This window comes from Eucalyptus grandis, chromosome 8, assembly GCF_016545825.1.
Source record: "Eucalyptus grandis isolate ANBG69807.140 chromosome 8, ASM1654582v1, whole genome shotgun sequence".
NCBI lineage: Eukaryota > Viridiplantae > Streptophyta > Magnoliopsida > Myrtales > Myrtaceae > Eucalyptus > Eucalyptus grandis.
Genome location: NC_052619.1, coordinates 18,184,689 through 18,199,751, shown reverse-complemented (window position 1 = coordinate 18,199,751; position 15,063 = coordinate 18,184,689). Strand labels below are relative to the sequence as shown.

The 15,063-nt window shown below is 38.9% G+C and overlaps 2 protein-coding genes across 3 annotated transcripts; one reads left to right on the top strand and one right to left on the bottom strand.

Moving 5' to 3' along the window:
* The first annotated feature begins 1,859 nt into the window (after positions 1 to 1,859).
* On the top strand, positions 1,860 to 5,906 carry LOC104457036 (exosome complex component RRP4 homolog). Of its 2 annotated transcripts, none has more exons than XM_018859967.2 (8): positions 1,860 to 1,994; positions 2,285 to 2,505; positions 2,755 to 2,856; positions 2,982 to 3,027; positions 3,671 to 3,760; positions 4,580 to 4,645; positions 4,754 to 4,819; positions 5,259 to 5,906. In XM_018859967.2, the coding sequence occupies exons 2-8, from the start codon at positions 2,351 to 2,353 to the stop codon at positions 5,715 to 5,717; spliced, it is 984 nt and encodes a 327-aa protein (XP_018715512.2). In that variant the 5' UTR covers positions 1,860 to 1,994; positions 2,285 to 2,350; the 3' UTR covers positions 5,718 to 5,906. The 2 variants fall into 2 exon arrangements, with proteins under 2 accessions (XP_018715512.2, XP_039154796.1); XM_039298862.1 differs by having other exon boundaries at positions 1,873 to 1,994; positions 2,288 to 2,505.
* A 3,428-nt stretch (positions 5,907 to 9,334) lies between these two features.
* On the bottom strand, positions 9,335 to 14,935 carry LOC104457038 (auxin-binding protein T85). The gene is made up of 6 exons (XM_010071962.3): positions 14,927 to 14,935; positions 13,382 to 13,520; positions 11,985 to 12,091; positions 11,186 to 11,389; positions 10,485 to 10,552; positions 9,335 to 9,726 (listed from the first exon to the last, which is right to left on the bottom strand). Exons 1-6 carry the CDS (start codon positions 14,933 to 14,935, stop codon positions 9,600 to 9,602), a joined length of 654 nt encoding a protein of 217 aa, XP_010070264.2. The 3' UTR covers positions 9,335 to 9,599.
* Between the last annotated feature and the right edge of the window lie 128 nt (positions 14,936 to 15,063).

Genomic DNA, 15,063 nt, shown 5'->3' with positions numbered 1-15,063 from the left:
AGTCGGCGGCCAGCGATTTCTGGAGTCGTGGCTGGAAAGTCGATGACAGCGACAAGGACAAAGGTGAGGAGGGACGTGCTTAGGGTGAGTGAGAGGGCTCGAGATAGAGAGGAAAAGAGTGCTTGAGGAAGAGAGACGCAGAAGCGGGAAGAAGAAGGGTGCGCTTCGTTGAAAAAAGGAGAGAGAAAATGCAGCAGGCAGTAGAACAAAAGAGAGAGAAAAAACAAGCTTTCAGTTTATTTTTTTAATCCACGTTACGGACACATGTCGACTTGTTAGTGGGCCAGCTAGGCTTATGCCCGCCATGTAGGACGATGACGTGGTGATTAGTAACCAATGAATATTTTATTCCAATGTGGAGATCTTTTATGAGACAAAATGTGAAATTGGGATAAGAGCTAAAGTTGAAGATTTTTCAGGGTATTTATTGGCTTACATTAAAGACATTAATGTTTTTGACCTAGCCTTGTACTCATTTTTCAACAAATAATGTACTTAAACCAAAAAATATTATCATAAAATAATCAGCACAATAGTTCTTGAATGTACCTTAAAATTTGTCATTCAAAAGTATAGATTTGCCACTTTTCTAAATCTGACACCTCACACCATGTATTTGTTTTTTGTGTTAAGCTTATGCTTTTGATTTGCTTAAGAGCTAACTACTTAAGAGTATCAAGAATTACTTACTAATTTTCAAAATATGTTCATTAATCCAAATTAATTCTGATGGGTGTGGGCCTATCCAATGGATTTACTGTCGGTAGGCTGGTAGGACTGTGTTTTTTGTTTTAGTGTATCGATATTCGCACGCCTTAGACACCGTTTTTAGCACAATATATTTTATCAAGCCCTGTACATTTCTCTACCCTCTAAGTGTTTTACATCAAAGGATGCTGAGGTCCACGAAGCAATTTTAGGATTTACTCAGTCCAACAAAATAATATACTTAAACCAAAATGTATTATCATCAAAAAATCAACATGATAGTTCTTAAATGCACCTTAAATTTTGTCATTCAAAAGCATAGATTCACGCACTTTCTGAATCCAACACCTTGTGCCATGTATTTGTTTTTGTGTTAGGCTTTTGCTTTTGATTTGCATAAGAACTAACTACTTAAGAATATAATAATTACTAGCTAATTTTCAAATTACATTTATTAATACAAATTAATTTTGGTGGGTGTGGGCTTTGGAGCTTGAATATGAAATTTGGCCCCAATACCAAAACGAAGGAACGAGAATGAATTAGGGGCAAGCAAAATGGATCAATTGAATCGGGAACCGTCTAGACTTGATCAAATTGGCCAGTTGGGTCTATTCCAAAAAGTATCGGTTTAGTTCCCAATTCCCAAACGGGACAGATTTATTTATTTATTTATTTATTTATTTATTTATTTATTAATATCTCATGCACACCTTCTTTTCTCTTTCAATCTTTTTCTTTTATCTACAACACTCTTGACTACTCTTCTCTTTCAAGTCTTTCCCTTTCTTTGAGTCTTCTCAACAATTTCTCCTTTCAATTTGACCAGTTTGATTCTAGTTCCACGGACCTCTGGTCTGGTCCCTAGTTCAGAAAACTGGAAATCGATCCTTTTGGTCTAGTTTCTAATTCCAAGAACTAATCCCTCCGAAATGGATCGACTATCAACATTGGGGCCCCTTCAAAGAAGGTTTTCTACTGACAAACGGAATATAAATTTTTTATTTATTAGCTCAAGAACTAATACGATGGTAATTAATTAATTATATTACCCAATATCTCGATCGATTTTAATTTCGACTCAAAAAAAAAAAAACAAAGGAAAAAATAGAAAACGGAGGCTTGGGCTTGTCGTTTAAGACCTGAGACGGCGCGGGTCGGATCGATCCGACAAACCCTCCCTTAAACCTCAGACTGCTCCGACCTCTCCTGTCTCCACCATCGACCAAGGATCAAACTCGCCGCCACCGCCGCCGCCACCGCCGCCGGAGCTGCCGCTCGCACAGGTGAGTCCGCCCGCTCAAGCCTCGCGATCCCCGTCCTGCGGTGCTGCTTCGTTGAGCCCTTTTTATGTTTGCTCCGTTCATGGCTGAGTAAACCGATTGATTCGTTCTTCCGTAGCTTCGTGTCCGTCGTTTGTTTCTGTTCAAGTGCTTCAGGCCGTGATGCTCTGTTCTTGTGGTTTCTTCTATGTTGGATTATGGTACTTCTCATGATATTCTGTAGCACGTTCATGGTATCGATGTTTAGTGACGTTCCGATTCTCGGGAAATCGGTTTCGGTTTATTTGGATTAGAAGGAAGACACGGCGGAGGATTCTGCGGCGGGCAGTGAGGGAGGGGGAGCAGAAAAAAGGTGAGAGATGAGAGGGTTGCATCTCCCGCTGACTCAAACCCAGAAGGTGAGGCTGCAGAGAGCGCTCGAAAAGCTGGAGGCTTTGTCGACGAAGGCCAACTCCAATGCCTCCGTCACCATTGCCGACACGATCCCTGTCAACTACGAGGACGGCTTTCTTAAGTAATGATGCTGACCTGATTCAGTTTTTATATTAATAGACCTCATAAATTATGTGTTTTGATATGGTATATGATACTTTTACCTAGACGTCGGTTTTGCTAAGTTCGCCTAGTTTTAAAAGGACTTATTCTGCAAATTTTGAAACTGGCCTCAGCATATTGCAGGGTTATCTTTGCAAGTACACGCATAATCAATTGTCTTCTTTTACGTCTTTCTTAACTGGGTTGTCTTTATTGTGTTGGAAACCAGGGGCCATGGAACCACTGAGCTCAATGGCGAAGTTGTTGCTACGGTTTGTGGAGTAGTTGAGCGAGTCAACAAGCTGGTCTATGTTCGTACTCTGCGAGCCAGGTAGCAAAATGTCAGAATTGTTTCTGGATGAGAAGATGCTATTTGTTTCTTTTCTTATTTTCTTTAGACCTTCTAAAACAAGTCTTCTGCTTCTTCTTCTTCCATTAACATCACAATGAGTGTAGATACAAGCCAGAGGTTGGAGACATCATTGTTGGTCGCGTTATTGAGGTGAAATACTCTATGCAATTTCATAATTAGTTGGTGCATACGAATAATCAAGTGAACTTCAGTGTACTTGAACCTTATGTCAATAACTCATGTCAATATGTGCGCATGTGAATGTCAACATAGCCTCAACCATGCATGCTTTATTTCAATTTTCCTTTTCATCGATAATTACCATTATTGGTTTTTGTTTTGCAAAGCTTAACTGCAAGGTAGCATAGGATATTATTCCTCTCTATATGATGGCAGTAGATGAATGTAGATAATTGCATATGCATGATAAATATGTAGAGTTGATTCACTTATATTGCTGGCAAAGATATGCATGATAAAAATGTAGAGTTGATTCATTTAGCTTGCCAGGAAAGGGCTCTCTATTTTGTTCATCAGATAAATGAAGTTTGATATCCCATGTCACCCAATATTTAATATCTGTTTGTAACTTTGCAGCGAAAATGCAAATTATTTTCTCTTGTTAGTGACCTTGGCATTGACAATTTGCCAGGCTGCAATATCTCTCTTGCATATCTGCTGAAACTATGTGAAACCTGCATATTCTGTTTATCTATCTTATTGTAACATCGTCTTACCTTTAGGACTTAATGTGAGGAGTTTTCATTCAATTTTCCCAGTTTGTATATTTCAGGTAGCTCCAAAGCGTTGGCGACTGGATATAAATTATAGTCAAGATGCTGTGTTAATGCTTTCTTCAATTAATTTGCCTGATGGAATTCAGGTAACTATGTAGCATGTTCTTTTTCTTTTTTTTCTTTTTTCTTTTAGATGCTTTGGCTTTTGTATGTTTTCACAGGTGATATGCAGTCTTTCAGCTTCTCTATGTTTTCTGTTGTTTGGGTTTTTTTTTTTTTTTTTTTTTTTTTTTCTGTATTAATAGTTATCACACAGATTGAGAATGATTGGATTTGTGATAAAGTGGAATGAGGAGAGCTACTAGTTCTTTAGTCTTTATTCTGTTCAATGAATCTTAGAATGCTGGAAAATCCTTGAAACAGAAAAGTCAACATACGAAGGAAAAAAGTTCTCTATAGACAATGTTTCATACATGTTGCAAACTCTACCATAAACTTATATTGTGCATAAGTTAGTTACACCATAGTTTTAAAGATCTGTTTTTGTAGAATACATGATTATGCACAATGTGAAGCACTCATCTTTTTCTTAGTCCTTGGAGAGTGAGTGATGTCTTCTAATCATTCCCGAGGCTCAATGATTGTCTGATGGGCAGATATAACTTGATTGATATGGGGCCTATCTAGATTCTTAGGGGACATATAATTCTAATGGTTGGTATGATAGTGATTCTAGAATGAGCAATTTGGCTTAGAAGGATTTTCTTTCGTTTTCCTACTTGCAGTTCCGTCGATACTTGTCAGTCATATCGCATTATTGAGCAACTACCAGATTTTATAATCCTTTACAAACATGCTGCATCCATATTTCTTGGATTCATGAAGTAGAGAAGCTCGCTTTCATACAGATAAGCTTTTAAAGCTCATTGTTGAACTTCTCTGTTTTCTCCCGCTTTGATTGTTAGAGGCGACGAACTGCAGAGGATGAGCTTAACATGCGCAGTATTTTCGAAGAGAATGATGTCATCTGCGTAAGTCAAATTTCCTATCTTTGTGTCTCTTACAATGGTGAACCTGGTCTATGAATTGACTAGCAGATCTTCAGCTTAATGTAAGGGTTTTTTTTTTTTCCCTTTCAGGCAGAAGTTCGTGGCTTTCAGCATGATGGTCTGCACCTCCAAGCAAGAAGTCAGAAATATGGAAAGGTTTGCATTTTGTGCTTAGATGCAGAGGCCTGAAGATTTATGTTTTTGTAAACCTGTATCTAGAGAATACAAAGCCTTTTACTGGGGTTATCTGTTGAATGGTTATTCTATAATTCTCTTCTTTCTTTTATGCATATTTCTTCTGCTTTTCTGTTGTTCCACTTAAGTAGTGTCGGGGAAAGACTGATTTAGTGCTCGAACTTTTGCAAAGGGAATAAACTGAGGGGATTGGAAACCATGCTTAGGATGAAATAATATATATAAGAAAGTGTTTTTGTGTATTCTTTGCGAATGCCGTGACTGATTGAAAGTTGCAGTTGAGCTGCAGTTTCTGTTAATATGCTCATCTTCATGCATTTGGACTTGCTCATTGCACATCATTTCTTTATGCTGTTGATAGAACACACTTGTGTTAACCTTCTCAATTGTACTCTTGCAGCTTCAGCGGGGACAACTTCTCTCGATCCCTTCTTATCTTGTAAAGAGACGAAAGCAGCACTGGCACCACCTAGATGAGTATGGGATTGACCTAATACTCGGTTGCAATGGATTTGTCTGGGTCGGCGAGCATGTGGAAACCAAGGATGAAATGTTGGTGGATCAAGCGGACAAGCCTGATTCACAAACTTCAAAAACAAATGATCACTCCACGAGTCTTGAAGGGCAAGAGCAGACATACACCCCATTGGAGACAAGGCAGAACATATGCAGAATTGCAAATGCCATACGTGTCTTATCTATGTTAGGATTTGTCGTCACAATAGAAGTGGTCATGGAAGTAGTCAATCTGGGTGTCTCCCAGAACATGGACACACATGAGATGCTAGGATCGGAATTTTGTGTATTGGTTGCAGAAAGGGAGGCTGAACGGCGGAGCCAGAAAAAGAACAGGGGATAACTAGGTGTCTGTTCAATGAGTTAGATGTTTCTAATGTTGCCTGGAGAGCGACTGGGTAAGCTAATGAAGTTCAAAGGATTAAAAAAAAAATTCTGAAAGTGGCATTGTAAGATGATGGGGATTGGTTTTCCTTTTCCAGTGAATTGTGTATCATCCACGTACGTTTGTTCATTGATTCCTTGCTTCCAATATGCTGATCCAGAGGCGAGCAATCTTATTTTTTTTCTTTTTCCCTTTGTCAACTAAAATTTAGATTTTTGGATTGAATTGTCATGACATTTCAAATAATCGGAATAATCTGCAAATTCCTAAGAAATTAGAAACCTTTCATGGAAAAAGATAAATGTAGAAATGGCACTTAGTTTCTTCATTGGAGTTTTCACTTTCGTTCATTGTCTTGGACCGCTGTAATGTTTATTAACTCGAGCCAGCCATTTGTTGAGTGACAATGAAACAATTAACAGAAAAGCAATCAATCTGGATGAGTGAAGGTGATATCTGAGGATATCTAGAAATAGTTCTATGCTCAATCACCGAAGAGAAAACATTTCTGATCATCATTACAGTTGTGGTTGATACCATTAGATTCACAAATTCCCCTTCCTATTTTCCCATTGATATGAAAATCAAGAGCCGTCTCTGAAATCGCATGAGTCTAGACATTAAAGGTTGCCCTCCCTAGATTCTTGTTGACACTCCTTGTCCCGGAAGATAGGAAAATTCAGTTTAGTGGCAGTACGTGGCATGAACCAGTCTTCATATACGAACCTGTAAAAGCCAAGGCCACTGAATGACAACGTTTTGAGCCAGTTTGCCTTCCAGAAATGAAATAAAGGAGGGAAACTTTTTATCCTTGTACGCAGAGAGAGCTGTGGTGTTCTGAAGAACTTGTACAAGCAGGACAGATCGATAATGTCTAAAGACATCAAGAAGACAAAGGCCAGTCTCCAAGTTTGATGGTTCGGCTAATCTGCTGATACATCTAGCATTATGTCTCCAGATGACGTGCAAGATTTGTAAACACTATCAACCATTGGTGAGACCATAGCAAGAATAAACTTCTCACTACCAAAAAATACAGAAAATGACAGCTAAATGGTCAGGTGCAGCTCTCAATCAGTACAATGAGTTGTACCTCAGTTGAAGATGGTTGTGAGGTGCATCCAGATTTTTCTGCTTATTTATTTCCCTAGAGTTTTGAGAGCTGAAGGGTATTCCAGTTTTTTTTCTCCTCCATCCTGTATTCTTAGCCATACTTTCATGCACATGATTGTATACAGATCCAGCAGATTCTCTTGACCTACATCAACCCATAAACAATGACTTCTGCCCACAAATGTCAACTTCAGGTGACCTAAGTTTCCAGGATACACTTTACCCTATCCCAGAGACTTAATTAACAAATTGAGAGGGAAAAGTTAAAGTGATAAATAAAACAGCATCCCCAATAAAAAATCGAGAAAACCGTAAAGAGAAGGTATGTATGTTGAATTAATGATAAGAAGCAAATAATGCAGGCAAATAGGAAGTAAATATGCTTCCTTTCCTCGGCAGACGAGATATGATGACAGTAACTTGCAAATCCTTGTATCTTTTGTATCCCCTACCTGCAAGTGTACTACTAAAGTTCAAGAATGCTAGATGACTGATATGAGATCCTTAAAGAAAGTTCAAAAGGCCACAGAAAGAATTGCTAGACATGTCAAAATCTTGCAAGGAAAAGTTGTCTGAACCTTTTGCTGTATCTAAGGCTCCTCAGAAGAGGAATCATGATCATTGATCAACAACTCTGGATATTACCGAAATTGTAGTGCACCATAAGAACCATTACCTGATGAGCACCATCAAAAGGGATAAGGAACATGCTGTTCGGAAGGACGCAGAACTTCTGAGGTGTTCCAGGTTCTTCTCATGAGAACTTGAGGCAAGATAAAGAGGACTGCTCTCCTTGAGGACCACAAACATATCTTCACAGGAATGCAGGTGAATTGGTGTGCAAGCCAGAGGAGAATATGTATGTAGCCATACGTCAAACCGTTGATAGATGAAAAATGACAAAAATATGATGCCCTGAAACTTTGCTGAAAGCAAAAAAAGGATGGCACCGCATTTGTCCCGTGAAGAGTGAGCCTGCCTCCATTATGTGAGAAGAACCTCCTATTCCATAGTTATCTTGTGGTAGCTCACCGATATTCCTCACTAGTGGTAAACTTGCGCCAGAAACTGAATGTCACCTTCTTCTAACAGTGGATAAATCGTTGAATGTGGGTCTGAATTTGCCAGTGAGATACTAATTAGAAAGAAGCAGAAAAATAAAACAGAATGACAATGCTAATGCAGCATTTTGACGAACGTGGAGGAAAAGGACTTTGAAAGAGACTTTCTTTTCCTTCGGGCTACACCTAGCAGGATGCTCAACAATCCCATATATCCTATCATATACAGTTCTCAACACTCACTTTGCTGATCCAAGTGATGTGTCAAGTACGTAAATAGAAGTCTATTCTTTTCATTTCAGCTGAGACCGACTGTGTGAATTCCATAGTGCAAAGGAATGCGTAAAAAAACAAGAGAAGAGCGCACTGCTGTTGTGGCAAAAGTGCAGAAGCAGACCTTGACTTGAGCGCCAAGAATCAACAATTGCAGAGATGAGGAAGGTGAAGATAAAGAAGTTAGAGTCCAATCATTGTCCAATCACGAGCACTTGTCACCGGTCCCTCTGTCCCATTGAAAGTGTTTGCTGTCAAAAAACTTCTCGTGCCATCAAAATGGCATGTCAATGTTGGAGTTCCAGATGATGATGTCGACTCAGTTATGGTTGGGCTTTTTCAGTTGGCTGATGGCAGAGGAACTTTCACAGACAGAAGCAACAGCGACATGTTTAAACATTCTCCCATGTTAGCTGAGTGTATTGGTGACCGAGGACTTAGTGCCCCCTATGATACCTTGGGGAAGACTAGCACAGCAACCCACTGCCATGGCCCCCCACTTAAATTGCTCAGTTGAGTTCAGCGATACTCTCATGGAAAAAATTTATTAATTGATATAGGGAAAAACAAAACAAGTTGCCTATCCAGGGTAAGTCCTTGGAAAGTGACATCTTATATCATCTTGTGATTCAATTGACTGTATGCCATGTAAAACCTCCGGGAAAACAGTTCTACAACACTAGTTACACCAGTGTATTCTGTGGGATGAATTACTTTACCTTCAGTGCATGGAGTTTGGCTGGGGAGGTTGCTCTTCCTATTAGCATTGCATCCTGAGTACTGAGTAGTCCCATGACGTTATCGAGCTAGGGGTATATAGAAAGACCTTACGGTCCTTCACAGTTAATGCCTATGCATATGTGAGTTTATGAATCATGAAGCAGACAGCCACATCAGATTTCTCATATGAATGAACTTCCAGACTCATGGTTGAGTTACTCAGTTTATGTGCTACTCATAGTTTAAGGTTCTGCCTTGGTCACCAGCGTCATGACCATACGCACGAAAATTTGTAAATTAAGTAATTCATGTTTGGCCCCTAAACAAAAGTAATGCTTAATCTGTCTGCTTTTCAGGCTCAATTTCGCAGCTTCCAGAAAGATGATCCACACCTCCGAACACAAAATAAAAAATATCTGAATGTTTTGCTTTGCGCACTTCAGATGCAATAAAAATGTATAACTGTCTCCAGACTGTAGATGAAGGTGAACCAAAAGATGGTTCCTCTATATAATCATATACATCAAACTGACTGATCGAACATCAGGGTAGAGTTGCAAAAATTAAATTTACAAGTCTGGCTAAGTTTTGTTATCAGACAGGACACAATGCATTTCCAAGTTCCCTCCATCCCTCATTTATGTCCCCTAAACACCCCACGGGACATTATCAGTCAGAAAGTGGCTGCAAGGACATCAAAGCTCATCCTTCCTAGAAGCTTGAAACATTCCTCATCCCAGTAGTAAGGATACTTCAGTTTTGCAGCAGTATGAGGCATGAACCAGTCTTCATATGTGAACCTGAAAAATGAAGGTTGCTCAATATAAGTTTAGTCTGCTAACTAAAAGTAAAAGGACTGAGAAAATTTGATGAGGCTCAGGAACAGCAAATGGAGTGCAGGAAAATGAAATTTTCATCCATACAGTAACGACACTCGTCAATTTTCAAAAAACTTGCAGAGCTTGTAGAGTATTTTCTTAAGTGAGTAACAAAGTATTGAAAATGCAGAATCATCACACAAAAGAAAATCTAGTTCAAGCTAGAGGTTTACCAAATATCACATTACACCTGACATCATCTTTGCCAAAGCAGCGTAAGATGGTAAAAGAGGGATTCTAAAACATCCCAATGAGGTCAAAAATTATAACTATAAATTGCAAGTTCAAGTAGGCCTTGCCAATCACAGCAATAAATCCATTCTTAGTGGAAGATGGTCATCAGGTCCATGCATTTCTATCACTACACTTTTGAGGGCCAAAGCAGTTCTGCAGTTGTTTTGATTCTTTCTAGCATTCTCTTTTCTCTCAGTGTCATCCATATCAATGGCATTGAGAGTCGTCCTTTCTCTTGATCTCGAACCCTGTCAAAAGTAACTTCTGCCACAGATTGGACCAATACACCTGAAGTCTATCGAAGAGATTTATTTTGCAATTAACAGGCTTAAAAAAGAAAAGCCAGTTGGGCCAAGACACTGTAAAGCCGGAAGTGTGAAAAGAATACAAACAGAGAATGAACAATAAAAGTAATGAGTCTCAGCAAAGAAATATAATTTGCTTACACTTTCACTGGTGGACGAGATATGATGACAAGAACTTGCAAATCCTCATGTTTGTTTGTATTCCATACCTGCAAATGTATAGCTAAGTCTAAAATACTTGAAGTTTGACATAACTTTGGAAGTGCCTATCAGATACAAAAGAAAACTGATAACATTATTTAAAAAAAAAAAAAAATTAAGATGAAAAGCATGACATTGCAATCTCAAATAGCAAAGACCTTGAACCATTTATTCCATAGAAAGATTAAAGACATTGAATCAGGCTTCAGCAGCTTTTCAAATTTTCTGAAATGAAACACCCTGTCTCCCCTCAACCAAACACCTCCTCCTCCCCCTCCCTTCCCCTCCCCCCCAAAAAAAAAAAAAAAAAAAAAAAGCCTCCTCTCCTCCTCAAAATAAGAAAAAAAAGAGGATGCAAGTAATGCCTTCTTTAGCTGCCAGACCCATCACACAAACTAATCTGAGACAACCTGCTAAATAGGTGAGTAATTGTAATCTTTAGTCGTTTTATTGAATGAATCAGATTATAAAGCTAGTTCTGGTCCTCATTATGTGATGGAGGGATGCGCTTGAAGACCAAGACCCCTAATACCTTATTTAAAACTAGCAAATTCTCTCAGAAGACACCTCAAGAAAGTGCATATATAGTGGGCCAAGAACTCCACATATCAACAAAACTGAAGATAAATAGGAATCTTTACCTGGTGAACATCATTAACTGGAATGTGAAATGTGCTGTTTGAAAATATAGAGAACTCTTGAGGTGTTCCAGGGTACTTTCCATGAGTATCTGAAGCAAGATAAAGAGTACCACTCCCTTTGAGGACAACAAAAATTTCTTCACAAGAATGCCGATGTATTGGTGTGCGAGTCCCTGGAGAAAAGGTTTGTAGCCACACCTCAACCTGTTGAAGCACATAAAATTACAAAACATGATGCTGAGAAACTGTCTGTCATCTGAAACATATCCACTGATGGAGCACAAAAGTAGGTTCAAGAATATATTGAAGATGGATCAAGATAAAGTGAAGCCTGTAAAAAATGCACAGTCATTGGATGGAACGGTAATTTGCATTAATGGTTTAAATATATAAATGACAAAATCAAACTTTTTATGAAATTTTGAAAGACAGAAATATCTCTGAGGACTAGTCAGCCCATTCCATTGTATTGACAATTTCAAAAAGCTGTTCATACCAAAGAATAGTATCATACAATGGCAGTCAGGCAAGTATGCCCCCATCATCTAGTGGTAATATGTTTTTATTCTGTATAAAGATGTGAGCATGTTCCAATGAAGTTTCAGAAGGAATTACATATTGAAACCTATCTATTTAACCTCAATCCCTGCCTTTCACTAAGCTAGCACTAGCCAAGTCATTAAGCTCTTGCAGTGTGGTCATGGTCTTTTAAAGCCCTTCACTGGCTTAAAATAAATGGGGGAACAAGAAACTGCATATAGAAGATATCAACAAAGAATAAAACCCTCAAAAAGGGTACCTCTTTCATCCCATGCATGAACGAACCTGCAACAGTTATGTGAGATAAACCTCCTCTTCCATAGTTATCTTGTGGTAGCTCACTGATGTTCTTCACTAGTGATAAATCTGCACCAAAATCGAATCACCACTTTGATATTCTTGTAAAAGAAAAATTCAAGTATTGAAGGAAGGAAGTACTAGAAAATAGGTGGCCAGTGCACTCATACTTGGTAAAAAATGTTGAATTTGACTTAAAACTTTGCCAGCAACTTTGCAATAGAAGCAAATGACAATACAGAAAAACTATTTCATGGTTCATACCAATTACTACAATGTTGGGTAGAAGAATAGTGATGAAGAATCACCTCAAGAGTTTTTAAGCCTCATCCAACCCTTAATACAAAAGTGCTTGAAGACTGCTATGTTCAATTCTGCTGGCAGAATATTAAGAGTCACTTTCTTGTGCATTTAATGAGAATTTCTTGCTCCAAACTGGTCCCACAGTATATGGTCGGAAAGCCCTATATGACTAGTTTTAGATGCATCAAGTTTCATGCAATTTGGAGTATTCCAGAAAAAGTTATGCTCAAATTTCTATGTGCTGCTTGATTTTCCCCGACAATGAGTCTTTGTATTTCAATGAATTTCTCAGGTGCTATGCATATTATTTAGTTCCTGGAGTCTTCTTGAGTCAAAAATTAATCTTCTAATTTATGTTTTGTCTGGGAATTGTCGGTCTTGTCTGGGAAAATGAAAGATAAGGTGTCTTGGAATTGTCTACTTGGAAGGATGTTCCAAGTTGAGTTTATATAAACCCCTCTAAACGCTTTCTTGAGGGTTAGAGTGTTTTGATTAATGTCATTTCAGATATGATCTCTTGGATTAGAATATCACCAAAACTCTCTCTGACTCCTCGGGTAGTAAAAAAAGAACCGCAGCAAAATACTTAACATTCTACACCACATTAAACACAGTTCCAACACTGTCACTCTGCTGCTAACCCAAGACACGCTACTAACTATGAAGCCCGCATCAGTCGAATGAGACCCATGATCAATCAAGAAAGAAGAAACCGACGCCCAATAGTCAATCTCCCCAACCGAGAAACCGTACACTGCCACATAAATCAGAACGGGTTTCCACAACATCAGGAACGTAAAGGAAGAAACTTGAATATCCCCAAATGGGCCACGCCCCCCCAGTCCTCAAGCCATCGATTCCCAGCGAGAGGAAAAAGAAAAGTAACCCCCACTGAAAAAAAAAAAAAACCAGCCTACAACCAAGCACCCCCTCTGAAACAACGTTGTCAACCACGGACAAAAAAGGAGCTAATCTCCAGGGGACGATGGAAAACATCGAACTAAGAAAGAAACGACGGAAAGCATCCCGATAGGCAGAAGGCGCGAAAAGCCGAACCTTGAGGCGACGACGAGCAGTGAGAAGCGCCGGAGACGGCGGCGAGGAGGAGGAGGAGGGCGGCGGCGGCGGCGGCGGCGAAATGGGGCCGGGTCCGGCCATCGTCCGACGGCGGTCCCTTCGTCGATTCTCGGAGCAACTACGCAGCACGCTTGCGAATCCAAGACCGGATTCTGGAATGGGAAAGGAAGGATCTTTTCTTTTCTCGAGACGGTTCTCGAACCTTTTTTTCCTTTTCAGTTAGTACGCAGGTTCCGCTGGACCGGTTTTGTGGCGACCGTTAACTTTTATGGGTCCCACGTCACGTGTGGAGCCCCCACGTAAGGACCTATCGAAATCGACCGGATTGCGGCCCACCGGATTCGGATCCAGAAAAGAATTTCCTGTGAGATCCGTCCAAGTGGACCAATTTAGTTTGATCGAATCTGCTAATTTACAGATTCGGTCGACTGGAATAAAAAATTCCTTTCGATCACACGGCTTTCCCTATGTATACATCGAAAACTCAATGTCTTCCCTAGACGACATTTCACCGTGGAATAAAAATATTGCAGGGTGCTCTAATTAAGTTGGGCTGGCTACTTTTATGCTCTATTTTTTTTTTTTTTGGTTATAAAACACAATCCATTTTGGTTAACTAATCAAATGACACATAATATGATGGATTTACCCGATATATCAATTATTATTGATCAACGATAAGACTATACAACTTTTCAATTATGCATCATTTTAGATAAATCAACGATTTATTAAATTGTATGAATTGTGACCAGAATTTTACTTTTTTATATTTTTTGCAATCTTAAAAAGGACATAGTAAAACAATGTGATCTTCACAAAAAAAAAAACTCTAAATTTAATAGAAATGAGCCGATTCAAAAGATGAATAAGACAACATCATTGAGATTGGAGGACTTTTTTCCCTCTCCTTTTGCATCTAGTTTGACTTTGGTTCAATTCAAGAATTAAAGCAAAAGTAGCTGAAATTCAAACACTAGAGAGATGATGGCTATCTGATTCTCTAAGAGAGTGTAAATAACACCAAATTTGGTCCTTAACTTAATGACCTCTTTAGCTCTTCACACTTTAATTTAACAAGTTGTTAATCCAGTTAGGATTGAATTTAAATGCGTGGAACCATGAACCTAATAATTGAGTCCTCTTGAAACCGGTTTGGAGCTGAACGAATTCCTGAATGGACCCACGAGAGAGATGAGGGGATAAGCATTTGTGGAAAAACACAAATGGCGGACAAGCATGAGAAGATAGAAAGATACAATGAGAGGCGTTCTATATATGTGACCGTCTCACTCCACAAAGAAATGAAGGCTTTGGTTTGGGAAAAATCTTAATGTTCATTCTTGTGCTTTTTATGATTTTACTCCATGTACTTTAGTTTTTTTCTAAATATGTCATTCTATTTGTATAAAATATCTAATCAAGTCTCTACAATAGATCAAAATAATTTAAATTTTTTTCCTTATTTCAAACAAGAGCCCATATAGCAAGAAAAAATGTCAATTGAAAATTTGGCTTGATCACCTTAAACATGGAGCCGAATTGATCTACGTTTGATTCTTGACTTTATTTCCATGAACTATCTCGAGATTGGCCGATCTAAGCTAATTTCCCGACCAAACAATGACACATGCACACTCCTCCTTATCGTCACGGATGCA